The following is a 27,506-nucleotide window of genomic DNA, read 5'->3' on the forward strand; positions in this document are numbered from 1 at the left end:
GCATAACGCTAACAGAGGCCTTTCTTCTCACACAATCGGCTGGCTAATGCTAAAGAAGAACGACGAAGTACTCAAACGTGGCAAGCAAATGGACATGAGTGATATAGAACGACCCGTTGTTGCGGTTCTATGAAAAGTGAGCTTATTGAATAGTGACCACATGTCTGCGGACGAAATGATTGAACAGTTTTTATAATTTTATTAGAGAGGGGGTCGTCTCTCTGACGCTGACTGTAGGTGCATCTGCAATTTGTCCTGTATTGCCAATGTCTACGGTAGCGGTATACATTTTCCATCATATAAGTTTCTACCATCTATGATTCAATTGAAAGCGAATTGCAAGTTTTGAGCCAAAGAATCGAAGATGTGTCGTGTGTGTGTAATTCCTGCGTAAACACACACATTCGCCTACCTATCAAATACTTTGCTCTTCCATGGTTAATATGTACCTACTGTATCTACTGAGTACCTACTGAGGTCTACCACGTAACCGCGTTAGCTCGCATTCGCATTCACCGCCTGTTTCTATCCTGATACACCTACCCTTTCACAGAGTTCGTCAGAACATGAAAGTCAGACATGAAGTGTCCGCCCGCCAGCGATTACTCCGTAGCCACTTTAGATACTTCATTTGATTTAAGGTACTTCAACTGGTTCAAATTGTTGTTTTGCTACTACCTGCCCACGATGATCAATGTGTGGTTCTGGGGTGAGGACTGGCGGACCGCGGTGGCTTGGCAGTGCTTCATCCGTTACATCCTCACGTTTCACAGCGAGCTTACTGTCAACAGTTTGGCTCATGCCTTTGGATACAAGCCGTATAATAAGTAAGTTTGGTCATATCTTCTGCAGATGCTTCTGCTTCTAAATGTCATAAAAATATGTAAAAAGTATCTATAATTAAAAGTTAATAATTAAGTTAATAATTTAAATTAGTATTTTAATGTGCACTCAAGGAAACTGAATCGCGCACTTTTTGGCTCGCTGGCATCACTCGATCGACACACGAGATGGAATCTAATGAGGGCTATCGTTTTTTGTCTCACTAGATGGCGCACTGTTGCGTGAGGTTTTTAAGTATGGCTTTCAAAGTCTGTTATTACGGGCGTGAAAACAAAGTTTAGATTAAAATCATATTTAATACACCTTAAAACCGTACCATAAAAATATCGAGCATGCCACAGTGTTGTATAGTCCCCGTTTTGTTCGGAAAAAAGGGAGGACAAAGGTTTCCGAAAGACAAAACTGTCTCAAAATACAGACATTCATTGCCCCGGAACGCATATTTGCCATAATTAATTTCAGATATTGCAAAATATTCACAATATTATTCTAATTATAAATAAACCCGCGTAGCTCACCCAAAAACTATGAGATTTGACATTTCGGAGACCTCACGCTACACTAGCGCCTCTAGTGGCGAATTCATACGCGATAGCCCTCATTGGTTGACTGTACAGTACAATAGCTATATACTTCTAGTCTTGTAGATGCGATGTTAACTTGGGTTACTCAATCGATGTGGAAGCTGTTACTGATCATCTTTAAATCTAATTTAATTTGTTTCACAGGGATCTGAAGCCAGCAGAAAACCGTTTCGTGTCAACTGTGTCCCTCGGAGAGGTTGGCACAATTACCACCGCGTTCCCATTCGATTACAAAGCAGCTGAGCATTACGACTTCTTTAACTTTGGCACCGCCTTCATAAGACTGTTTGAGAAACTGGGTCTAGCCTATGATCTTCGGCAAGCTACTCCTGAAATGATAAATTCTATCGCTAATAGATTAGGAGATGGTACTCCCGTACACTTCCCGCTGCACGCAAAAGATGAGAGAGCGGTTGGCTGATGAAAACAATGTATTTTTTTTAATTATATGTTGACTAGGTATACTAACACGTTAATTAGACGTTCGTAAAATTTCCATATTTTTGTTTAAATTTAAAAAAATGAATGTGTGTCGCATTCGTACAATTCAGATTTCCAAAGGGAAAACCGCCAAGAAATAGGAGCCCCGCTTTACATGTATCCGTCGATTTGGTGGCATGGTGGCTTGATGGACGAATTATACGAATGTGAGAAATAGTTTATTTATTATAACAATTTGAACAAGAAATTAAGTAGGTACATTGCGGAAATTGTACGAAAATGTCCGAAGCTAGGTACTCAGTAAATTAAAGAAAGAATATGGAATAATGAGTGTTACTAAGTCACAGTGAACTTGTTTCCAACCAAACTAAACTGCTGTTGCACTGACAATTCAATATGCAAATCGAGACTCGCGAACACAATAATAACTAGAGCTCTGAACTCTGCTAATGCGGCACGTACTCGTATGTAATTGCAGTGTGTTTTGACACTATTTCTACAAACATTTTTATTTTACTAGACACAAATAAATTATTTCTTTTATTGAATGTTTTTATTTTATAGATAAGCAAGTCAGAAATAAATTCTACATAATTAAACAAATATACCGTACATAGTTATCATCTAAACAACTAGATATTGACTTAAAAAATACTTGTATGGACGTAAGTAGTTACATAATTAAAAATAAAGTATCCCTAAATAAACCAATCATAAAAATAATTGTAAGCACTCTTTGCAACTCATTGTTAGACTTGCGCTTCACAAATCGAAGTTGGTTGGAACGGAGACTGGTAATACTCAGGATCAGGTTGAGGCCAACGGTGGTAAACATGGTTCGTTGCATCTGACACACTCTTGGGTGTTTAGGCCCTGTTACTTTCATTTCGCTGTCTTTGAGCCTCCATCCATACATGAAGCTGGTAGTTTCTGCAAAGATATATTTGTCCTCTGGGCTCAATTTAGTGCGCTTCTTGAGATAAGATTCTGCGCCGTCCTGCTTTCTTAACTCTATTAGCTTTTTGTCGACTGGATACATGATCGGTTGTGGCTCTTTCGCTTTGCCTAACTTCAGTAGATCATTATCTTTGATTGGCTTTGCGTATCTGTGGCGAGCTGCTACTAAGTGGTCCCGTGTTGTCGCCGCCATTCCGGCCGCGTCCACGGCGTACTCGATATCAGCGTGAACATAATTTTTGGGTTCACCTCGGAACGACGCGATTTGTGAGCCTTTTGCGTATTTGTCACTCCATTTCATACGAAGACGAGCTTCTTTTTCATAACTTTCCAGTAGAAAACGAATGATTTTCGGGTTAGTAATATCCACTAACGGCATTTTGGTAGTTTTTTACCGCAGATCAAATTCAATCTTGTAATAATAGGAAAAATCGCTTTATAACACGCAAACAAATAAATAATTGACAGGAGTTACAGTAGTCATATACTTATTGGCATACGTCATACGTCCCCCGTTCCGTCATGCTCATGCCATTAGATACCAAAAACTAAGCCAAAAACTTTGTTTCCAAATATATACTAAAAACTGGAATTCAAGACCAAAAAATCTACGACAGACTGTCAAATCTGTCAATGTCGCTTCTGTCACTGTCAAATAAACTTTTCAGGTTTCGCCAACCTTTTTTAATAGGACAGAAAAGCCATATCTTAAAAGAGAAGAAGAAGAACCTTTTTAAACAGTGATCACAAATTTTGAACATGAAACACATTACATTAGACATTGACAATAAAAATGACGATAAAAATGCGGGTAGTTGTGCGCCGGTGTTAGCTTCGTCGGGCAGTCGCGCGAGCAGAGCGGTGGCGCGGAGTGTGCGTGTTGCGGCAGCCGCCGAGTCGCGTGAGCGCGCTCCTGCAGCAGGACTACATGGTCCACATGCACACGCACGTTGCGGCGCATGCTGAGGGAGGTAGAGGGCGGCGCTGCCAAGAGCACTGCCTAAGGTATCGCCAATATTTGGAACAATTATATTTTTTCTTTTACAAATATAAAATTTTACTCGCAAATGTGATGAAAAACATTATATGTCGCACGGGCGGTACTAGAATTACGAACATCGACTCATTAAAGCCCTCAGTCTTCGACTTCGGGATCCTAATAGACTCTCGTTCGTAATTCCTTATTTACCGCCCTTAAGACACAATGTACTATTACGTGCTAAGTCTTTTCAGACCTACCGAATATACACAAAAAAAAACATAATAATAATCGGTCAAGCCATTTCGGAGGAGTTTGGCCACAAACACTGTGACACGAGAATTAAATAAAAATAAAAAAAGCTTTATCACATCGCATCATCCTCTAAGACAGTTTCTCTTTCTTCTCTCTCTTTATCTCTTTTTTAGTTCGGTTAAGAAAGAGATGGAATATTATATAAGTAATAAAGGTCAAACTTCTTCGTTCGGCGTTCAACCTCCAGTTTTGTAGGTACTATATAAACTCCTTGGTCGTGACCAACTCGTTTTTTTTTATACTCGGCCGAGGAGAGTGGCCAGGTCGAAAAGGTACCGTTGGAGGTTGGATGTAAGTAAATTCAATTTACCTACTGAATACTGAAATTCAATTGAATGATATTCTCATTTTTTTTGTACTATTTTACTTTCCTCACAGTCGAAATGAAAAGTAGAGTGTCTAACTCGGGTGAAATTACCCATTTCCCCTCGAACGAAGTGAGAGCGCCAGAAATATCTCAGGTGAAATGGGTCACTTTCCACCCTTGGTTATCAATCTACTATTTCATACTTCTACGCGGTTGGAGTCGCGGGCAACAGCTAGTAATAAGTATAGGTATAGACCTTTCGTACAGACATAACGGTGTGATTGTACGACTGTACCTATTATCTTTACTTATCGATATAAACTCTTTTGGAATCAACTATTTGTTCTATGTGTAAAGTAGTAATACCAAAGATATTATTCCACTAGATCTGCTCACTAATACAAACACAGACACACAGACATCATACACTGACATAATCATGACATGACAAAAAATATAACCTTTTCGTAGCCTTTTACATATTTATTTTATACATTTATTTTACATTTTTTACCTCCCTTTTTTATAAATTAAATCCCGAAAATGCCGAAAGATTTTAGCAACCCAAGTACCCTTAAGTTCATGACAGAAAACTTTGAAAAGGAAACTGAAAAACGTGTCGCCTGGTTTATAGCAAACCAGGACAAGATTCAAAAGGCAGTGCAATCCAGAGAAAAAAGTAGCTCAAACCTTACACCAGCTCTTATTCGCAAAGTAGAAATAGAGAATTCACTTGTTTCGTTAGTCAATCACCTTCAGGCCAGTACAGTAAATCGACGGAAAAAGGCTATACGCGACGGTCGTGTCCTTGGCTTAGCTGCAATAAAACGCAGTAGCTTTGAGCCTGAACCAGTCATGAAACCAATTGACGAAAATGTAAGCTGCATATTACGTACGAGTCTGCCAGTAGGGGGCCGCCGTGAGTACTTAAAGGTAAGAAATCGCGTGAAGCCTGAAGACCGTTATAATTTCTGTGAAACTTCTAGCAGTGTATACGGCTGGCGTCTGCGGGACTCGAAGACTGTTCCTGGAACTAAGTTTGGTCGCACGTACACATATCACCGCGGCGTGCGTAGCAGATCTGGTCCACAACCAGATCCATCACACTACAACGAACCTCCACCTGCTTCGAACCTTGTGTGTTTCGCTAATATATGAAATTTGATCAAATATATTTTCTGTGCGGCATTCAATAGTTTTAATCAAAGAAGTTATTTCTCATTGATCGGATTCATACATTTCTAAATACCTAACTAATTTTTAACACGTTTTTATTAGCTTAATTTGCTAATATACTCTGATGACAGTAGTTACCTACACTAAGAGCTGTGGTGATGATGGAGCCGGAAGCTAGGCAATGGAACTCCAAGACAGAACAACGTAACCTAGCTGTGTTTGGGCTTGTTAGAGGTCTTAGGGTGCACTATGGGCAAGAATGGTATCCAGAGTCTGATGATAGAATATTCATGCAGGTTTACCATTGGCGCCCTTTAAGTTCTATTTTTTAGTGTTCACTTGGCCGCTTCATATTTATATATTCAACAGTTCTAACTGACCCTTATCAACTGATTTATATTTACGTTTATATCTTAAATCAGAATTTTATAACAATTTTTCGTCATTTTGCTGACAGCCATGTTTCAACGGCTCTTACATTAGCAGTAATGTTGATGAATGAACGTCCATATAGAGTGTTCTGTCGCTAGGTGCTCGAGCGTCCCGAGGTAGGTGGCTTACATTATACATACCTCATATACGTACCGCTCATTTCGCTTTGGGTTAAACCAACTTACGAGCTAATTAGGTTTCATAAAGGTGTTGCTTTAGTGGCCGCAGCGCTATCATCGCATTTTAACAGCTGTAGTTATTAGTTACAATAACAAAGTTTAGTAAACATTAGGTCGCCCAGGTACCGGGTAAAACGACCGTGGCCTCTACCCTTAAGCTAAGAGAAGCGCGCCACGTCCCAACAAACATCGTGTAATGTCCACAGGGGAACCAAACTTTTATCATCTACCCGCTAGCATTGCGAGAGGCGTTTAAAACTTTGATTTCACTCTCAAAACTCACTGTAGACGGTTCGTGGACCTGTAATGTTCGAACTGAGCAATTAAGTCGTGGCTGCAACTTGATGATATCTACATAATTAAGCCCGCACCCTCAGTGCCGTTCGTTTTTATCTATCCTTCATTCGATTGCCCTTATTACGATGAGATTGCTTTAGGGCAGACTCATTTGCGATAGGAATAGTATCAGATGTTTCCTCGCAAAGTCTTGTCGTTGCCGTTGTGATTTTCAGATTTTAATTTGACTCGTGGAATACTTAGTTTAACTTGTTCAGAAGTTTACCTGCAACATAAATATCGACAATAGTAGACAATGAGAGAGATGAATGTCCCTTATCTTTTTCATTGGCGAAAATAACAATTAGGATGTCGTTTAAAATGCTATCACGTATAAACGTTTTTATAATCCCGATTCGTTTTGTGTCTGAGCGGGAACAAGCCATTACAACCCCACATTAATGCCGGTTATGGCTTTAACAATTGGTAACAAAATTTTGCGATATGGATACTTTGACCTGTGCTAACAAAAATGTAGGTTAATGTCACGTAGCGTAAATATTTTAACTGCGAAGATAGATGTCTGCTTTGCTTTAATGACAGTTTAAGGGAATCCATCACGGAACGAAACCATTTTCAGGTTTAAATTGTACCTAACGGCACGTCGACGGACGACAGTCACAAAGAAAACTGTAGTTATGTTGTGTGAAGTTTGTTAATGTTGCTTGTACAGTCAGCAGCAGAAGTGGATGAGCGAATACGGTGCTCAAAATGATCTACCCACGACTCTACTGCCAAGGTAATAAGAGACTTGCTTAGATCATTTTAAGCACCAGAACCGCTAATCTGCTTCTGCTGCCTGCTGTATTGAAGAGTTTTTGATTGGCGATCACGATCAGTATGTGTTAGGAGGAAGCAAAATAAGATGTTTAATTTTGTATGAGTTATAAGATAGTAAGTCAAATACTCCCTAGTATTTATGAGTCATAGTAACCTAGTGGTTCGTCCTTAGTCTCTCAAGCAGAGTGGCATGGAGTCGATCCCGGGCTCACACCTCTGAGTATTTCGGAATTTATGTGAAAAATTATTTATGTGAAAAATTAATTACATATGAAATTAATTTCTTCTATGAAAAAACAACCTTCTATGAAAACTAGAAGACGTGAGGCAGTTCAAACAAGTGAACGCAACCAACAAAACCCAGTCGGTAGTTAATGGAAAATATTTATAATAAAACGCGTCCGTATGTTTCTGTTTATATTCGTTAAGTCAATCCCCTGCGCCGTGATTCCTTGTCGTCCTCGCGTAAAGTGACTATACTGGCTGGCCCACACATAAATCAAGTTAAATCTCCGAGCCGCGTCGACGCTGCGGCTGAGGCCGTAAAATATAAAACTTCCTAACGATAAAAGTTCTCAGTTCTAACTCTAAGCCGTGTGAACTCACTAGCTCCGGGCTCTAGTGATGAATCTCGGGCTCATGCTCTGCGAAGCTGATGCATTGTGGCTTTCGCGGAGGGGTTACGTTTGGGGGACCATGGCTGAATGTATTATTAAGACAAATACCGACCTGCCCTACCTAGGTGGTGACCAAAAACTAAACTTTAGTAGAATATTATAGCCTGTTTAAGGTTGACTTAGGTTACTTTGAGAAAATTAGGCACTTTTCATTATTATTAGAAGCTTTTATTTTAGTATGTATGTATGTATGTATGTATGTGAGGGTCAAATCTTGCAACCGAATTTTGACCCACTTCCTGTGGTCAGATTGACTTAAAATTTGGCATACCTATAACTATGTAAGTCCGGTGACAATCTGTAGTGAAATTCTGGTGGTCGACGAGTGCAGTTTGGATGACAATGCAAGTACAGTCAGCAAAGAAAGCTTGTATTAAAAATTGCGTTTACTTTGATATCAATTATTTTAGCCATTTATAAATTCCGTTCATGCTCTTCAAATTAATATCTTGAAGATGCATCATAAACAAAAAAAAAAAGTATCGCGTTATACCAGATTGATGAGTCAACTTTATGTCATAGTAGTTAGGTATAGTATTCTAATAATATTGTAAATGCGAAAGTATGTAACTATCTGTCTGTCTGTCTGTTGCCTATTCACGACGCATAAACCGCTGAACCGATTTAGATAAAATTTGGTATTCAGATAGTTTGAGAATGTACGAAATTGCACAGTTCCCGTGGGATAGCGATAAACGAATTCTTGGTAGAGTCGCGGGCCGCGGGCAATAGCTAGTGCTATAAAATTTTAGAAAATATATTTTTGTGTGAAACCTTGACGTGAATGTTCCGTCGCTTCGAATTAATTGCTTCTAGCGTTGATAGATGAGCTCATGTGTTAGGATCACGGTTACAATTTAATATGAGGTGATGAGAAAAACCTGTTAGAACCCCCATATCATCGTCTTTGATTTTTGTGCTGAATCATTTGATTGCAATAGGTGAGATTTGGCGTGATAATGGCTTAGGTACAGTATAATTCTTTTTCGTTATTTATTGCGGATTCCATTGTTAAAGTAAACCCATTTCGTATTCGATAGGAAATACATATAATAAATGAGTTCTATACATGCGGTTTTCAATGATGTGTTGTGGATTTCTTGTATTAACTAATAATTAACTAATAATGTTTATTTCGATTTCAATCGGTTCACAAATAAAACCGCTTGCCTCATTGTCCTGCCTCTCCAAAAGCAGAAAGTCAACAAACGCAGAGAAGTCAGAGGTGAGAAATAAGAGACCATCATCGCCACTTCGATTTTGTGGTCTGGAAACACGTACCCTGGTCAGCCACCGTAAGGAACCTGGCTCGGTAGTATAGACTACGAAGTGCAAAATTCGAACATCGTATCTTGCTGTCCCGCTGAAACTAATATTATTTAATACGAGTGAGAGGGGCGGTACGATACGAACGTCGATTTTCGCATTTCATAATAGCCCCTCTGCGTGTCGCCATAGATAGGACTCTCTCAATAAAGCAAAAAGTAGCAGCTCTCGTAAGTAAATAAAAAACACATCACATCGACATATTTTTGTTCATATTTTTTTTTTTTGATATCTTTGGCATTCTGTTAAGGTTGTACTAAGTAAAAGATAATTGTTCAATTCAAGTTTTAATTAACTTAATAATGTCCTTGTATATAATAGTTTATGACGAAGTCATTAAATTAATTGCAATTCTTTTAAAGTTGATAATGATATTAGTAATGTGCCAAATACCTAATGGATAAATTGTAGAGAACTTTTCTGATTTTACAATACATTCTTAATAGGTAGGTTAGGTAGCAACGAAATACTCTTTATTATAATTCAAAGATTTTTTTTATTCCATGAAAACACAAAATTGGGACATTTCAAATATAGCATTTCTGACATTTTGTACTGCCGATCGTCATATATCACCGCTGATTAAGAAAGTTGAGGTCCGTGTCTGTGGATATAGACACTAATATTCGTATCCGCCGATATAGAGACTAATAATCCGTATCCGCGGTTATAGATAGGTACTAATAATCCGTATCCGCGGTTATAGATACTAATAATCCGTATCCGCGATTTATGGACACTAATAATCCGTATCCGCGGTTATAGATACTAATAATCCGTATCCGCGGTTATAGATACTAATAATCCGTATTCCGCGTATCCGCGGATATAGATAGGTACTAATAATCCGTATCCGCGGTTATATATACCGTATCCGCGGTTATGGACACTAATAATCCGTATCCGCGGTTATGGACACTAATAATCCGTATCCGCGGTTATGGATACTAATAATCCGTATTCGCGGTTATAGATAATAATAATCCGTATCCGCGGATATAGACGCTAATAATCAGTATCCGCGGCTTTACATTTTTAAAAATCCGGCACATCACATACATATATATTAGCCCATTGTCCGTCAATGGCCCTAATTTAATGCTACAGACTTACACTTTCCGCGTATTTCGTAAAATACGCACACAAAAATGTCACGCACACAAACAATCACTTCTCCAGTTTTGAACACTTCATATACACTAGCCTTATTTACAAGACTGCTATACATTATTATGATTTCGCTTAGCAGTCGGCCGCTCGAAGACCTGCTTTATTCCGCCTCTAATGTTGGTTAACCTGGCTGCAGCTCCTTCGTTGCTCCAAGCCGAGTCAAACTCGGTCGTGTCTTGATCAACCAAATGTGTGTACTTTGTGCGGCCTGAGCGACCGAATTTCTTTACTTGCATTACCTGGAAACAAATAGAATCTTTGTAGTTTTTTTTTGTCATAAAATAATAACACAGAATTTTGAGTAAAAGTGACAGAGAAATACACCGCTCAACCAGTAGAATAACTGAATATTTACAAGAAAACAAGTTTTAGATTTTAAAGTTACGGTGTGATATCTTTAAATCACTTTTTAAGGTAATCGTCACACAGCAATTGTGTCGATGTTCTGTTGGATGAACGAATTTATTTTTTGCTTTTATTAATTGTACTTAATTCTCTAGACAAACAAATATGTGGCAAAAAACTGCTATATTATACACTCACAGGTCATAAAATACAAAAAGAAAAAAAAACTTTTTGTGTAGCTCTTACACAGGGATACGCTAATGCCAATTCTATAGAAAAATTTGTCGTAAAAATATCTTTCAGATCTAAAAATACGAGTACTACATGGACGAAATATTGACCAATACCTAATAAATAAGCAGAAAAAACAAGTAAACAAAAGCAAGAACTTAATGTCTTTGGCCCTTATGGCGACTTAACCCAAAAAAAACCTAAGAAGCCGATTTGACTATGATATTATTTATACCTAGTGCCATCCACGAAGACGCGTGATTTTGTCAAAATTAGAAATTAATGTTATTGTAATAAGAACCACGGCACGTGTCATCGTGACTGACTCTACCTATATATTATGTAACTTACCTTTGGCAGTACAGTCTTATCAAAGTGATCATCCAGAGTTGGTCCAGAGAAATCTTGTTTGAAGACTTCTTCTTCTTTATCCAGATAAAAAGCACCTCTATGGAAATAATAAACAAATTAGAAAGAATATATTATTAAAATAAAAAAAGCTTTGATGCTGACGAATTCACGAAAAATATACAATGTTACGAAAATACATATGAAAGCAGAAAGGGAGTAAATGGTTATTTGTAAAAAAGAGTCATGGCCGTGGTGGTCTAGTGGTTGGACCTACCGCCTCTCAAGCAGAGGATCGTGAGTTTTGAACCCCGGATCGCATCTCTTATAAGTCTTTCGAAATTCATGTGCGAAATTACATTTGAACTTTACCACGAGCTTTACGGTAAAGGAAAACATCGTGAGGAAACCTGTACAAACTTGCGAAGCAATTCCACGGCGTGTGTGAAGCTCCAATCAGCGCTGGTCTCGCGTGGGAACTACGGCACAATCCCTCTTGTTCTGAAAGGAGGCCTGTGCTCAGCAGTGGGACGTATATAGGCTGGAAAGATGATGTAAAGAGTCCATTGACAAATGACACTGGCTCTAACCTGTGATAGTATTTCTGCAGGAACTTGTATTTGCCCTTGACAGACTTGTTGGTGACGAGCTTGGGGTTGATGCGTTGCTCGACGCGACGCTCCTCCTCCGACATATTGCGCATGCGCTCTATGGCCAGCAATTCTTTCTCCGCACTGGAAGCATACAGAAATTGAACATACAGAATCGTCCATAGCAAGAAAAAATCCCCCATACATTTTGTATGGGTTTCGCACTTCAAGCGTTAAATTTTCGTAGCCAATTCAACTGTTAAATTTTTAGTCCTATTTATCTAGTTTTCCGAGTTCCGACGGTTGCTTAGTTGAAAAATTATCTAGTTTTCGAGTTCCGAAAATTATTTAGTATTTATAGCTTTAAATGAGCGTTTCTCGTACCCATATTTATTTACGAGGATCTCGGACGGCTATTACGATTTCGCTGAAATTTGCTATTGTTATGGCTTTGTTGAGGGTCGAACATCTAGCTTGTTCATAAAACGGTTTTTGAAGCTTATTTAAATACTTATTATTTATACCAGCAAAGCTCGGTCGGCCAGATACTACTTGGTTATTAGAAGTGGATCTTGGAATCATTGGGTAATAGTGTAATAGGAATTGTAATAGGTAAGTAGAAGAAAGGTTTCACCCCGGTACGCGATTAAGTTTCTTTGACTGTACAGATGTAATAGTTGTCAATGTGTTGCTTCGATTTGACGCTACCAGAGATATATGCGTATCTAAAGACTCACGTTTCTCTCTCCTCCTTGTCACGTTTTATCCTCTTCATTTCGCGCAATTTCCACGCTTCATACTCGAGCTCATCGTTTTCGTCGTCGGTGCAAACGTCGTTTATGTTTCCTTCTTTCTGTTCGGCCTGCAAACAGTAAAGAACTAGTGCTAGAGTGCTAGAAACACAATCATTAGCCCAGTTTAGATGTGCAGCAAAAATCGTGCAAGTCGCATTAAATTAGTATCGACGATCACCGCGAATAAACGTGTAATATATGTGTGTACATCAACTTTACCGGAAAAATGAAAAACGGAAAAACTGTAAAAGCTCTTCTTCTGATTGATTAAGTTTGAAACAATGTATAAAAAGAATAAAGCATAAATACCCCAACAATTACGTGCCTCGAATGAAATTTTTACGTTGCGAATTAACCAGTATTTTTTTTATTCATGTGAAAAATTGTTTGTACTTTTATTTCAAAGATGTTTTACACTATTATCCATGTTAAAATGGTAAAACGTCGAAAATTTTACACTCCGATGCACTAAATTCGTTTTGATATTAATTGCTAATAATAAACACATGCACAGATGTTTTTGTGAATTTTTGATATCACCTGTTTTCCTATCAAACTGTTGCAACTTGGAAACTGTGAAGAACATAGGCTATATTACACAAGCAAATTGATTCGCGTGAATATTTCATGAGACAATACAAAAACGTGCATTAAAATAAATGACACGAATGAGCGTGTAAAGTAGTTTTACACAAATTCCAAGGTACTCTGTACCAATGATAAACGTTTGTTATTGTTTAAAACAGACAAGAACTATGTGTAACAACATAGGCATATTATTTTATTCATACGAATTTTATACTTAGTTTTTCCCTAGAAATAAAATTTACATTGCCTTAAATACCTTATTTATTATTATATTTACTTAAAAAAAATACAGATGGTAAGTTATAGCTAAAAACCGGCCAAGTGCGAGTCGGACTCGCGCACCGAGGGTTCCGTACAAACCTATACGTAGTAACTAAAATTATTAAAAATATTGTTTATTATATGATGTAACTAAAAATTTACGGTTTTCGCAATTTTTCCTTTATCTGTGCTATAAGACGTTGCTTCGTACCAAATTTCAAGACTCTGAGTTCACGAATTTTTGAAGCACGGAAATTTGCAGCATTAACGGCTGTATCTTTTGATTGCGTTGGCTTAGAAGTTTGATTTTTTCACAGCTCCAAGGGACAGTAGACGTGAGTATTTGATATAAATTTCAGCTTGAAACCTCCACGCGTTCCTGAGAAAAACGGTCTTGACAGACGGACGGACGGACGGACAACAAAGTGATCCTATAAGGGTTCCGTTTTTTCCTTTCGAAGTATGGAACCCTAAAAAAGTAAGTAAACAATAAAAAAAATAGTGTAAAAGCCATTACACGTTTGTTTGCGGGGGCCGTCGATATGTGATATCCTAGTCAAGATGTGTTAGATAAGATAAATGCTATAAATAGATCTAGAGGTTAGGATTAACAGATTCATTTTCACAAGTTTCATGTATAAGATGTACATGTATGAATAAGAATTTCTGCAGTGTTTGCGTCTGGAAAAGATGTGGCGTCAAACCTGTGTATTCCTTTGCTCTGCTCGAATAGTGTCTTCAACAAGTTTCAATGCCTCTCTTCTTCTTTCCTCCTTCTCTTTCCTGGCTTCGGACTCTTCCTTCTTTTGTTGCTTCAATTTGCGCTCCCTTTCAGCCACAGTCATTCTATCTGAGGCTCTTACGAATACAGGTTTCACTCTGGGACCTAAAATAAAACAATTACCAATTATTTATTTTATTATTTATTTACCGTGCCACCTGCCCCGGCTTTACATTGGTATATTAGTAACGAAAATGACACTTAGGGCCTCTGCTAATCGAGTCGAATCGAGTGCACGGCTTGGTGCGGGCGCGGCGTGCATTAAAAATTAAGATTTTTCATACTTTTCTTATTGGTTGTGTGCTATGAGAGCAAACTTAGTAAGACTACCATACAATAGTAAGATTTAATAAAACAAACAAGATAATATTTTATCACAATGCTTCAACAAATTGATATTGATATTTCTGGATTTATTACTTTGATTTTTTATGTAGTAACATCGGAAGCATCATATTTTTGAATTAACACAATAGCTAAAAGTATGACATATTTTGCCTAACACATTTTTGTGCATTACCTGTATCCTCTTCACTGTCAGTGTACTCCGTGTCGGACGACCCACTTTCCACCTTGTCACCTTCCAACATTTCCTCGTCATCTTCTCTGCCAAGAACTTCCCTCTCTGCTTCTCTATAATTGAAATAAAACACAAATACATATGTATATGGGGTGCTATAGTGAAACGAAAAAACGACAGGAGCGACGACTTGGTTAAGATCGCGGGATCGCGGTGGATGCGGAAAGCACAAGACAAGTCTGAGTGGAGAGCCTTGGGGGAGGCCTATGTCCAGCAGTGGACGTCTTTCGGCTGACATGATGATGTGATGATGATGACATATGTATCGTATCAACATTGTGTTTTTCTTTATTTCCATTCACTTTGACAGATGGCTTAGTTTACCGATAGAAACTACTATGAATAAATAACTAAACTTTTTAGGCAAAACATTAAGCTTAAATTCGATATGCGTAACAGAATTATGCGAGACTGTTTTCTACAGATATACAATTATGGCCATCATCATCATCATCATCATCATCAGCCCGAAGACGTCCACTGCTGAACAAAGGCCTCCCCCATAGAACGCCACAATGAACGACAAGTCGCCACATGCATCCACCGGTTTCCCGAAACTCACGATGTCGGCAGTCCACCTGGTGGTAGGCCTGCCAACGCTTCGTCTTCCGGTTCGTGATCGTAACATAACTTTAGTTAGGGGAATAAAAAATTTTAGTCAAACTACCTGGTTCCAAATATATCTCTACAAACTCAATGTAAACTTTACTCAATAGAAACAGTACAAACCTAGCAGCAAGTTTAGCTTTAAGTGCCTGTCGGCGCCTCTCAATTTCTTCCTCATCAAGTTCATCCTCGCTCTCCGAGCTGTCCTTTGCTTCTTCAGCACTGGAGGCGGACTCCTGGTCGGGCTCTGCGTCGATGACTTCGGGTTTGTGTTCGGCGCGGCGCGGCGGGGAGCGCGCGGCCACTCGCAAGCGACGAAGACGAGGGTCATCAATCTGCAAGATATATTGGTACTTATTTACAAAACTGGAATGAAAAAGTTATAATTCCAGTCATAACAACAGTGAAGGGATTGTAATATTTGGTTGTTAAGCACTGTTTGTCGTTTTTCATCACACTTGCTCGTAAACAGTGTCGTAACATGCAGGCTACCTTGCTTGCAACCCCCCAATAAAACCCTTGACCTTAATGTGCTTGTCATGAAACCCGTGGTTGGTAAATGAGCCATTGCCCGTACAAATCTTCTTGTCATGAAGCCCAAGGTCAGTAAATGACTTTGTTACTGCATGGTGTGCCGCAGCACGTCGTGCACTTGCTACGGGGGGGAACTGGCGCTACCACGAGCGCAGTCAGCGGTATCGGCAATTTTTGAATAAATATTAATATTTATTTTAGAAATATACAATTTGAAAAACATTGTATGTCGCACGGGCGGTACTAGAATTACGAACATCGACTCATTAAAGCCCTCAGTCTTCGACTTCAGGCTTCTAATAGACTCTCGTTCGTAATTCCTTATTTACCGCCCTTAAGACACAATTTACTATCAAGCAGTGTTATTTTAATGATTTAGATCATTTATTTTTATTTGTTGAGTCTGAACAATCCAGGTGATCTTGGTCAGCCTCATGGGTGCTCGAACAGTGCCCTACACAAGGGACAGATAATATTGTGTTGGAACTTTGTTTCTCGGTTGTTACATCTGATATGTCATTATAACTAGTGTCGCAATAAATAAACGGTATTGACTATACCTATACTCATAGTAGAAAAAACATGTCAAATAGTAACTGCCTAACTTCTCCTTCATCAGATTACGTAAACTACCTTTGTTCAAAATACACCCTAACACTATTCTAACAATCCCAAGCATGACTAGGTTTCATTGTTCTGTCTTGAATCTCCAGTCTTAAGCTTCTGACTTCATCAGATCAACTTGATGGTACCATATAAAGGAGCGGCCACACCGCTGCTTAAAAAACGGTGACAATACGGAAACGCAGTGACGCATCGTATGCGTACCATTTTAATCGCATGCTCTCCACACCGCTGCTTAAAATACGGAATTGGACTTTACCAAACAGAAGTTGTGACGTTTACGGTTCGTCACTGCGATTCCGCACAGCTTTCGTATTTTAAGCAGCGGTGTGGATAGCATGCAATAAAAATGGTGCGCATACAGTGCGTCACTGGGATTCTGTACAGTCACCGTTTTTTAAGCTGCGGTGAAGCCGCTCCTTTATTTTATTATCATCAGAACTATGCAAATTGCAAAGTTTTGCCATAATAAAATAAATAAAAATTCCTTTATTTTCTATTTTAGTTTTCATATAGGTAAATACAACAATAAGAAGTGTATGAAAGTCAAATTGCCTAATGGTTTGACCTCTCAAGCAAAGAATTGTGAGTTAAAAACCAGGCTTGCACTTCTTGAATTTTTAGGGATTTATGTACAGAAAATGCAATTTGCTCAGTCAGATTGGCAGTACTTAATGCTTACTAACCTAAAGCAACCAATTGCCATGAAGCAAAAACTACCTACCTCCTCACTAAACTACCTCCTGACGCCCACCATATAAATATTAAAAAAAATTGACAAGCAATTTGAATTTGTGCTATAGCACATTTGGGACGCACAAGTTGATTTGTCACCAGAATGAAAAAAATCTTTGTTCATTCATGTTCAGTCGCCACCATGAACTCTAGAGCTGTCTAGGTGCTCAAAAATACCTGAATATTGGTAAAATTTAGATATTTATGACAATGTAGGCCACTGTTCGCTGGCCACTGTTTAAGTGAATTAATTAAAGTCTATGTAATATTTTTACCTCTCCCTCAGAATCACTCTGCTCATCTCTTTTGCTTATCACTTGTGGTAACGTCTGATGCCTGCGCTCTGGTCTCTGTTGTTCTATAAAGTCTTCATTGTCTGATTCTTCTGAAGATGATGCGCCTTGTGCATAGTCTGGCTTTTTACCCGATATATATCGCTGCACCTTCACCTTTTGCATAGATATTTCACCTGGAAACAAAAAATGAAAAGGGCACCATTACTACCATAATACTTTAACAATTTAGCTCAGTAAAATCCGTAAAATAAAAGCGTAAAAAAGTAGTGTGGTGACCAAAACATACCCTTTTCATTGCGGATTGGCACGGCTCCCGCAGTACTCTGAATCCCAGTCGGTTGTGCTGGTAATGCATTCATTTTCTTGAATACGAATGAAGTAAGTTTTGAAATAAAACTTAAATAACATAAGCTCAATCAACAAAATCTGAAATAACAACGCTAACCATCAACCCTGACTCACAGACTCGATCGACGAATGTCAATTTGACAATGACAATTCGACGTTAGCATGGGGAAGGTTCTAGGAAGGTTCAAATGAGTAAGCAACCTACTTAAGCATTGACTCAAATAGCTTTGTCTATATTTGTTTCTCAATCATCATCTCACCCTCTGCAGGGCTACTACGAAACTCGAAACTCGATGTTCGTGTCGTGCGGTCCTCAGCAGGGCTACTCGAAACTCGAAACTCGAAGTTTGTGTCGTGCGATCCTCTGACACTATACTATTTAATACGAGAGCGAGAGGGACCGCACGACACGAACTTCGAGTTTCGAGTTCGGAGTAGCCCTCTGACACATACTCTATTTAATACGAGAGCGAGATGAACGGTACGACACGAACTTCGAGTTTCGTAGTAGCCCTGCTGAGATCTCACCATCTCGGGCTCATCGTATCGTATTTTTTTTTTTATTACCTTACCTAGTACCTAGTACTATTTTATTTTGTTTTGTTGTTAAGGTTCATTTTGATTTGATTATTGTTTGATTGGGAGGAGTCTGAGCCGCGAGTAGATAAGGTAAAAGATAAGTTCAACTTTGTTTAACGAAGAAAGAATCGGTCTTTCGACTTATCATTTTTAATTGGTTGTTCTTAAGTAAGTAGAACATTTTATATAAATAATACAATCTTTTGTCTGAAAAATATGGCAGCTTCAACTGAAATTGTGAGCCTTGATCAACTAATTGCAAGTTCTTTATCAGGCCATGATTTGAGGGAATTCAACCGTATCCACTATGGAAGAACTCATCATCACGCGATCGAAATAGTTTCTACTGTTCAAAGATTTGCCGATGATAATGGTTTTGAAATCGCGGCTTATGACTTTCCTGCGAAACAGGAGGAAACTCGAAACCCGAGGTTGGTGAAAGTGGGGGTAATACAGCATTCGATCGCCGCACCGACCGACAAGCCTATTGTGGTACAAAGAGAAGCAATATTCGACAAGATACGCAAGCTCATTGACGCAGCCGGACAAGCGGGTGTCAATGTTTTATGTTTACAAGAGGCATGGAGCATGCCATTTGCTTTTTGTACCAGAGAGAAGCAGCCTTGGTGTGAATTTGCGGAATCCGCAAATGATGGACCCAGCACCCAATTCTTAAAGGAACTTGCCTTGAAATATAAAATGGTTATTGTATCCCCTATTCTAGAGAGAGATGAAATCCATGGTGAAACTATATGGAATACCGCTGTTGTTATCAATGAGTTTGGTAAAGTAATAGGAAAACATAGGAAAAATCACATTCCTCGTGTGGGTGATTTCAATGAATCTACTTACTATTTTGAAGGCAATACAGGCCATCCTGTATTTGAAACGAAGTATGGAAGAATAGCTATTAATATTTGCTATGGTCGTCATCATCCTCAAAACTGGTTAATGTTTGGTATCAATGGAGCAGAGATGGTGTTTAATCCATCAGCTACTGTGGCTGGCTTGAGTGAGCATTTATGGTGTGTGGAGGCTCGCAATGCTGCTATAGCTAACAGCTACTTCACATTTGCTATAAATAGAGTGGGCACAGAACACTTCCCTAATGAATTCACTTCAGGAGATGGGAAGCCAGCTCACAAAGAATTTGGCCATTTCTATGGGTCTAGTTATGCCACTGCCCCAGATGGAGCTAGGACTCCAGGGTTGTCAAGAGTAAGGGATGGTTTGCTAATTGCCCAAATTGACTTGAACATGTGTCGCCAAATCAAAGATAAATGGGGTTTCACAATGACTCAACGCCTGGACCTATATGCAGACAGCTTGAGCAAGGCTGTGAAACATGACTATAAACCTCAAATTATTCGCAATAACTAATTATCACATGTATATTTTCAATGATATCTAGGTTTATTATACTTGTTGTTTTTATACTTGTAAACTAGTTTACATTTACCTTGAAATATTTTTTTATTGTTGTTGTTAGTGTTTGTTATTAATGATCTAAGCATACATTTTATATTTTGATTTATAATGTACTCTTGCAATGTTAAACATCTATTTACAAAAAAAATATTAGTCGAGTAGTTCATAGGTTTCAATGTTTGTTGTACCATTTTATAAAATTTAATCATGTTATTGTCTGTTTTCTTTAACTTTTCACAACACTTGGCATGGCTACCAGCATTGGTAAGACTTTATCCTCCCTCACAGATCATATCCTCTCAAATAATTTGATGGTTGTGTAGCTTTGCCTTCCATAATTTAAATTTCATCATATGTTAGGAGAAAAAAAACAAGCCTTTTTATAAAACATTGTGTAATGTGAATAATACATAAGTCATAAATATAGGTATTGGGGTAGGGTGCATACAGGCAAAATCAGAATATGAATCATAATTTCAAAGTTTTTGTTATCAAGGAAAATGTCATAAATTAAGTCAAGATTAAATCACCCAAGCAAAATTGACATCATTTTAATCTGGATTTAATGAATATTTTTACCAAGTACGAAAATTTGATCTACCAAAAGTATGGTCAGCGGCCCAAGTAGATGAGCAGTTGTGAAGCTCAAACATTCTAAATACATACAATTATAGCCAAGACAATAAAAGGGTGCACTGTCTTTATGAGCTTCACAACCACTCATCCAAATTTGCTGCTCACTGCACACAGACTTCCCTATAGAGATTCAAATAATTTTTGTTTTGTACAAGCATTCACCAAATCAAGCACCAGATCAGCTGAGATAAAGGAAGATAGATTAGACTGCATGTACCCCAGATCCTTGACTGTAATTTAATTTTATCACTATGCACTAATGTTCTATGCAGTCTTTGCACGCATAGCTGCACGTTTACCAGTAACAGCCTGGAAACCGGACTTGATGCTAGCAACAGAGCAGCGGGATCCACAGGTTTCACACTGAAGGAAAAACAACCGAGTATCTTTCTGTAAAATGGTGTCAGGAGAGCGACATGTATGGCATGTGACATATTCCTTGATATACCGACGCAATACATTTTCTATTTGCTTTTGCTGGAAACGTCCCTTTATGATGAGCTGGCTGTTACCATCAACAGAGCCGCTTGTACCTAACTCGGCCAGTAAAAAGTCTAGTAAATGTTTGGGCTGACGATGCAATGTTTTACAAATTTCTGTAAAGTTAGCAAAGGATGTTTTCTTGGTGCCGATCCGGACGACTTGTGGTGGCCTCATGATGAACTTCTGTTTCTTGCCGGCGACCATACTGGGGTTCTTCTCCCGCATGACGTCGAAAGCCCGCTCCAGCAGCTCATCGTACGTGTAGTCGCGGTCGCTGCCGATCCAGTCGCCGTGAACGTCCTCCGTGTTCTCTTTGTCCTCCCCGCCTCCTTCTTCGTCCACGAGCAGCTCGTCCAGTTTCTTCTTCTTCTTTTTCTTGGCCGAGAAGTCTATGTCCAAGTCGAGGTCGTCGACGAGCTCATCCTCCTGCTCCGGCTCCTCCGCCGGCGGCCTCTCTTCCCTCACCTCGGGCAGCGCGCTCTCCATCTCTTCCAGGTTAAAAGTCTTCTTTTTCTTCTTCTTCTTTTTACCGAAGTTGTCTAAATCGAGGTTATCGTCCTCAGGCACGTCGACGTCACCTGTGTCCGCGGGTGCCTCCACGCTCGTGCTCTCGCCCTGTTCCGCGAGAGCCGCGTCCATGTCGAAGCCGGTCTTCTTCTTCTTCTTTTTCTTCAGAGATGGGTCGAATATCATATCGTCATCCATGATTGTAATACAAAATAATACTAAACGCACAAGACACGAAACTTGGTTATAAATCTAAGGCAGGTTGCTTCTGTCTGTCAAATCACAAATTGCATCAGCTTTTGTCAGGGCTAACAACATAGCAACACAGAATAGGTAGTTAGTTTGCATTGAACATGTCAAATAACATTTCAAAAGGCGCTTTGGCACGACACGACAAGATTAAAATTAAATAAGAAAAAAGTTTTAGCTAAAAAAATGCCTCTGATCTGTCAAAGCGAAATGTCAATGGTATTCTATTATATACCCTAACCTAAAATTATTAACATTATTTTTATCTTGATATTATCTTTAAAATAAAATAGTCAGTCGGTGGGATTGAATTAATTAGTTTAAAATGAATATAATCAGACTTCATAGAACAATTCCAAAACTAAAACATGTGTTAAATAGACGTTCGTCTCAAGCGGCGGTGCTTGAGCAAAATGAATACACTGAGAATCCGGAATATCCTCCTATTATGGACATGTCTCTTCAGAGCCGGAAATTGCGAGAAAGGGAAACAGTGTATGAAAAAATAAAACAATTGAAAACTATTGAAGAGAAACAAATAGCCCTTAATATGCCGCGTTATTATGGATTTGAATGTGTTATGCTCACAGAAGATAAGGTTCCTTACAACGCTATGCCCTTGGTACAGTGTTACACAAGAACACACTTCATACCTCAAGACAAGCTTCCTGACCTGTACACTGAAACGACACCTGCGGCGGAATCAGTAGTAGCTGAAATAAAGTCACTAGTGGAGGATGCAATTGCAATAGAACATGAAGGCATTAAGTTAGTAATCATTTATATGGATCATTTTTAATGATTATTAATAAATATAAAACTATAATAATGTTAAGTTCTTGTATTATAAGATATTATTTTGAGGTAATTTGTAACTTCCAGACACAACTTCGCCCCTATAACTGGGAAAAGTATGGAGGAACAAAAGGAAAATGCTTTGGCCAAACACATTGTGAGACAAATCAATAGAATTATCAGCAACAATTTGTCTGAAAAAGTTCCACATATATTGTCAGCGCAGGTATGAAACGTCTGTTTTTTACAGTTTACAATATTTGTTTGAAATTATCACCTATTTTCAAACAACTTTTTTTTGAGTGGAGATCAAAAAGTTAGAACATGTTAAATAACCAGGCGCGGCGCACTCCGCGATATAGGTGGGATGCTGTAAATATCAAAACACCCAACGCCGGCGTGGGTTAACTCACTAGGGCTATGAGCACCGCCCCGCATGCATGCTCGCAGTTTCGCTCGAACTAGTCGCGCCGCGTAACGCTACGTGTAGCTGTGTGATTATTGTGAGGATATTAGAATATCTATCATGGAAAAGCGTGCTGTTTCGATTTGTGGGATGAGGAGTAGGTATATATTTAAATTGTACAGTTTGAGCGCTGAAACAGTATATGTATAGCCACACTAAACAGTCTGGAAAGTACATAATGTTATCTGAACATGAATTTTAATTTTTTTTGGAAATTCATGAAAATTTAATTAATTGCAACACAAAAATTCTTACTATTTTCTATTCTGTACATAACATTACACTAACTAACCCAATTCCTTTCGAAACCATATTAAGTGCGAGTGTGACAAAAGAACAGATAGGTAATTCGCATTTTCCTAATTCCCACTGCGGGTGTACAAAACCTTTGAGGCAGCCGACGACGCATTCGGCACGCGACCTTGTACATTTACAACCTTATCCTAAACCAAAACGTTGGTGCTGAATAATAACGACCTTCGCGCGCAGCAATAGAGTTCAATGTTGCTTGGTGGTGTGCAGTGATTTTGCTAATAAAAATTATGTAGGCATATAAAATGGCGGATTTCGTCAACATCAAAAGAGAGAACCTTCTGTACTTGTACTATTACTTATTCTGTGGTATAACAAAACCAAGCACTTATTATATTAGCAAGAAAGTTCTGTGTTGTTCTATGAAATCCAACAAATCATCTGGTCAACATACGTAACAAAATCTGTGAACAAAACATAATTCTATTAATGTTATGTAACTGAATTGCATATCAAAATAAGTGCACAATTTTTTTTCCTTTATAGGTGGATATTTGAACATAATTACTAATCTCTGTTTATTGTACATCCTCAGGTAGATTATGACCCTCGCCATGAAGCATTTTGGTTTGTTGGAGGAGTTGACCCCTCGCGGAAAGTGATCCGTGCAAGGTCACAATATAAGTGGCTCAAAAGCAAGCTTTTGGAACCAAAGGACAGAGCAGTGCAATACTTGGGTAATTATTATTTAATTTGCTTTTAAATGAAAAGATAGATTCTCATTATGGGTTCAAATCATCAGAATTTACACTGTAATGTTTTATGCTTTTATTTAACCACACCAGTAACTTTATCACAATGACCTGATGGAATGTGTGGTGCATGGGAGAAATTTGTGTCTAGACTCCTGTCCAGTGGTGGTGTAGGGGTATGGCACGCAGCAAGGAATGCTGAGGAACTGGGTTTTTTCTGTGCATCCATGTTTCAGTTTGTATTTTCGTTGTATTTCACGGGATGACCACAAAAGTAACAAATTTGGAGTTGAAATAAAAAAATACTCCAAAAACCAATCATAGACAATGACCTTGTCATTTCAATCACATTGCAGAGCTTGACTATCTACTTGAGTGAGACCACATAATTAACTGTCTTCTCATGACCATGTAGTCACCAGCACCAATACACACAACAAGCATGCATAAATATCTGAAGCAAATCTTATTTCTAGGGCCGGAAGGACGTGTCAGATAGTTATGCACGCTCCGCTGTGGCAGATATTAATGCTGGTGACTGTACACTGCAATGGTCAAGCAATTTTTTTTAATAGATTGTTTACTGTGGCTTCAACTATGAGATGTTGAAAAATGAAATTGTACTTTACTTATACAAATGATATGGTTGCTGTTGTAGGGAAATAAAAGTTATTGTATTTTTTATTAAAATTCCAAATTATTTGTTTAATAATTTTCAGGAACTCCAATGCTGGCGTTAAGAAGCCACTTACCTTTAAGACCTTTGATGCCATATAGTGAAGCTACCAATCCTGATTTCAAAGTGGCCAAATTTACCTATGTTCCTCAAAATGTTGGATATAAGCCTACAACCAGGCATGCCACTAATATTCCGGGTAAATGAATTTAAATAAAAGACCCATTATTCTCAAAATATATTAATTATATGATATTTTAATTTATTTTTTAAACTTAAAGTCAATTATTACAATTACGTCAATTCATGTTCCAGGATTTTGGCCAGGTGACTATGACGAATTTGGCCTTCTGTCTTATCATGGGCGTAGTCATATTTTGGCGCGAAAACAGTCATTTGGTCCTGAAGATGACCTAGAAGCACTACATTGTCAGGCAATGAAGTCAAGTTTTGGCTGGTTACTTGCACAAGCTAGCTATCAAGGGTTCACAACATACAATGACTTGACATATCCGTTGACTACACAAACTGTCATTACCAATGGACAACTTTGGTCTCTGTACTCTTACCAGCTAAACACAGTGGTCATGCACAATGAACAAATTGATAAAAACCCTAAACATAATGTTTGTTTTGGCACACAGCCTATGAAACTATTTGAGACCATTGAAAATGGAAATGTTAAGGGTCTCAATGAAGAAGTTTTGAAAATGTTAGTGCAATTTTACATGAATGTACCTGAAAAAAGAGATCATGATATGAAACCATACTTGGGTAAAGAAGAACAGGTAGTAGCTGACATAGAAGATGACAAGAGAAGATGTTGGCTTGAAGATGTTTATAAACATCTAGTTTCAAACAGACCTAAGCATTTACTGGTACCTGAGCTATATCTGTGGGAAAAGATCTACAAGATCCAATTTAATACTAGATTCTTTGAGAAAAAACGCAGACCATTTGAACTTGGTATACAGCCTTACAGCAGAAAGCTTAATGAGCATCTCCCTCCGTATATTCCTAAAATACTGAGACCATACCCTAAGGCCAAGAAGAAGTTCGAGACTACCTATTATCCTGACGTTTAAATCTGAGCAACAATTGTTATATTAGGTATAATGCCTATTTAAAAAGTAACTAAACCTGTAATTTAATTTAATTATAAGTAGTTAGGTTTAATATTTGAAATAAAAAATATTAGAATCATATTTTGTTTAATTTTTTTTTTTTTAAATAAGTACTCAACCATAAACTAATACCTATCAGTTAATTTGCAGTTTTTTTTTTTTTTTTTTTTTTTTTTTAATGGCAATATACAAGTTCGGATAGAACGACGATTGTGCCAATGTCAAAGTGAGGAAACGGAGCGGAATTTAATCAAAAAATATTACGGAATTTTGATAGGAAAGTTTAGGATCAGGATCGGGTTTGGACGGAATAGTTATACGTGAATACAATTATAATGAGAGGCAGCATATTTATATTTTAATATCATTAGAAACAATGTATGAAGCAATGGAGGCATAGATACATGGGTTATTAGATGAAAGTAAGCAGGGAACGGATGTTGGTAATGGAATACTTTGTGATATAATACTGTTATAAAAAGTAACACGGTCATAAAGTGGACAAGATAAAATTATGTGGTTCAGATCACCTACCTCCGAACCACACTCACAAGCAGGGCTATCTATGATATTAATCTTCGCCAGGTGTTCCGGCGTGCAGACATGACCTAAACGCATTCTTATTAAAACACTAGTACTTCTTTTGCAAAATTTATACTTAAAAAACCAGGGTTTATTAGGAATGGAGGGCTGTATGCGGCTGTAAGTTTTACCTTTCAGGATACAACTTTGAGACCAACACTCTTGCCAGGAATGTTGGAGATATGTTCGCGGAAGATTGATTAGGTCATGAGTATAATTTTTGTACGGGAACATATCTCCGTCTTCAATTGCTTTATTGGCAATTTTGTCAGCCTTCTCATTACCTTTGATGCCGCAATGACTTGGAACCCAAGTAAAAACTACTGAGAAACCTTTAAGAAAGCATTGGAATAATTTAGTCTTGATTTCAATGATTACGGGGTATGATGGACTGGATCTACAAAATGGGTACTTTTCAAGAGCCTGCAGAGCACTAAGAGAGTCGGAGAAAATAACAGCTTCCCTTAGCTTCATGATAAGTATATATTCTACAGCCTTTAGGAGGCCAAACGCTTCCCCAGTAAAAACTGAAGTCTCAGGCGGAAATTTAACAAGTTGTGTTATTTTATACTGACTATGATAGATGCCAACACCAGTACACCCTGAAGGCGATCTTTTCGATGCATCAGTGAAGATATAATGCCATTCCGGCCAAATACTGTAAACCTTGCTATTAAAGTAAGTATTAGCATTCAAACTGCGTTTATCAATGTTTAAATTGTACTTAATGTTAGGAGAGAATATAAGAGCCTGATAGTCGCATGTAAATATAGGGAGAATGTGAGATCTATGAGTTGGAGCATCCAAAGAACGG

General features: G+C 38.3%; 6 protein-coding genes and 1 pseudogene across 6 annotated transcripts; 4 read left to right on the forward strand and 3 right to left on the reverse strand.

Moving 5' to 3' along the window:
- Positions 1-2,411, forward strand: part of LOC141439984 (acyl-CoA Delta(11) desaturase-like) — a 5,499-nt pseudogene extending 3,088 nt beyond the window's left edge.
- An 88-nt stretch (positions 2,412-2,499) lies between these two features.
- Positions 2,500-3,204, reverse strand: LOC141439575 (uncharacterized). The gene has a single exon (XM_074103863.1). The coding sequence runs from the start codon at positions 3,202-3,204 to the stop codon at positions 2,542-2,544; it is 663 nt and encodes a 220-aa protein (XP_073959964.1). The 3' UTR covers positions 2,500-2,541.
- A 1,458-nt stretch (positions 3,205-4,662) lies between these two features.
- LOC141439796 (uncharacterized) lies at positions 4,663-5,614 on the forward strand. The gene has a single exon (XM_074104172.1). It carries the CDS (start codon positions 4,970-4,972, stop codon positions 5,582-5,584), a length of 615 nt encoding a protein of 204 aa, XP_073960273.1. The 5' UTR covers positions 4,663-4,969; the 3' UTR covers positions 5,585-5,614.
- A 4,592-nt stretch (positions 5,615-10,206) lies between these two features.
- LOC141440057 (microfibrillar-associated protein 1-like) lies at positions 10,207-18,304 on the reverse strand. The gene is made up of 9 exons (XM_074104529.1): positions 18,102-18,304; positions 17,795-17,988; positions 15,750-15,961; positions 14,961-15,073; positions 14,364-14,545; positions 12,754-12,878; positions 12,017-12,160; positions 11,430-11,526; positions 10,207-10,741 (listed from the first exon to the last, which is right to left on the reverse strand). The coding sequence occupies exons 1-9, from the start codon at positions 18,172-18,174 to the stop codon at positions 10,553-10,555; spliced, it is 1,329 nt and encodes a 442-aa protein (XP_073960630.1). The 5' UTR covers positions 18,175-18,304; the 3' UTR covers positions 10,207-10,552.
- A 514-nt stretch (positions 18,305-18,818) lies between these two features.
- LOC141440058 (uncharacterized) lies at positions 18,819-20,617 on the forward strand. Its single transcript, XM_074104530.1, has one exon. The coding sequence runs from the start codon at positions 18,959-18,961 to the stop codon at positions 20,120-20,122; it is 1,164 nt and encodes a 387-aa protein (XP_073960631.1). The 5' UTR covers positions 18,819-18,958; the 3' UTR covers positions 20,123-20,617.
- Positions 20,618-20,705: 88 nt separating this feature from the next.
- LOC141440059 (eukaryotic translation initiation factor 2 subunit 2-like) lies at positions 20,706-22,105 on the reverse strand. The gene has a single exon (XM_074104531.1). It carries the CDS (start codon positions 21,992-21,994, stop codon positions 21,071-21,073), a length of 924 nt encoding a protein of 307 aa, XP_073960632.1. The 5' UTR covers positions 21,995-22,105; the 3' UTR covers positions 20,706-21,070.
- A 138-nt stretch (positions 22,106-22,243) lies between these two features.
- On the forward strand, positions 22,244-26,191 carry LOC141440056 (large ribosomal subunit protein mL65-like). Its single transcript, XM_074104528.1, has 5 exons — positions 22,244-22,813; positions 22,928-23,066; positions 24,154-24,295; positions 25,030-25,185; positions 25,302-26,191. The coding sequence occupies exons 1-5, from the start codon at positions 22,371-22,373 to the stop codon at positions 26,069-26,071; spliced, it is 1,650 nt and encodes a 549-aa protein (XP_073960629.1). The 5' UTR covers positions 22,244-22,370; the 3' UTR covers positions 26,072-26,191.
- The last annotated feature ends 1,315 nt before the right edge of the window (positions 26,192-27,506 follow it).

The sequence above is a fragment of the Choristoneura fumiferana genome, chromosome 21 (genome assembly GCF_025370935.1).
Source record: "Choristoneura fumiferana chromosome 21, NRCan_CFum_1, whole genome shotgun sequence".
Classification (NCBI taxonomy): domain Eukaryota; kingdom Metazoa; phylum Arthropoda; class Insecta; order Lepidoptera; family Tortricidae; genus Choristoneura; species Choristoneura fumiferana.

Bases quoted from the DNA above. Each gene is read 5' to 3' on its own strand.
- LOC141440059 (XM_074104531.1), bottom strand. From the start codon at position 21,994: ATGGATGACGATATGATATTCGACCCATCTCTGAAGAAAAAGAAGAAG.
- LOC141439575 (XM_074103863.1), bottom strand. From the start codon at position 3,204: ATGCCGTTAGTGGATATTACTAACCCGAAAATCATTCGTTTTCTACTG.
- LOC141439796 (XM_074104172.1), top strand. From the start codon at position 4,970: ATGCCGAAAGATTTTAGCAACCCAAGTACCCTTAAGTTCATGACAGAA.
- LOC141440057 (XM_074104529.1), bottom strand. From the start codon at position 18,174: ATGAATGCATTACCAGCACAACCGACTGGGATTCAGAGTACTGCGGGA. The intron at 14,546-14,960 runs GTAATGCACAAA...GTTTTATTTTAG, and splicing joins TGACAGTGAAGAGGATACAG to GTCCCAGAGTGAAACCTGTA. The intron at 12,879-14,363 runs GTTTGACGCCAC...TACTGTTTGCAG, and splicing joins CAGAGCAAAGGAATACACAG to GCCGAACAGAAAGAAGGAAA.
- LOC141440056 (XM_074104528.1), top strand. From the start codon at position 22,371: ATGAATATAATCAGACTTCATAGAACAATTCCAAAACTAAAACATGTG. The intron at 22,814-22,927 runs GTTAGTAATCAT...TGTAACTTCCAG, and splicing joins ATAGAACATGAAGGCATTAA to ACACAACTTCGCCCCTATAA. The intron at 23,067-24,153 runs GTATGAAACGTC...GTACATCCTCAG, and splicing joins CACATATATTGTCAGCGCAG to GTAGATTATGACCCTCGCCA.
- LOC141440058 (XM_074104530.1), top strand. From the start codon at position 18,959: ATGGCAGCTTCAACTGAAATTGTGAGCCTTGATCAACTAATTGCAAGT.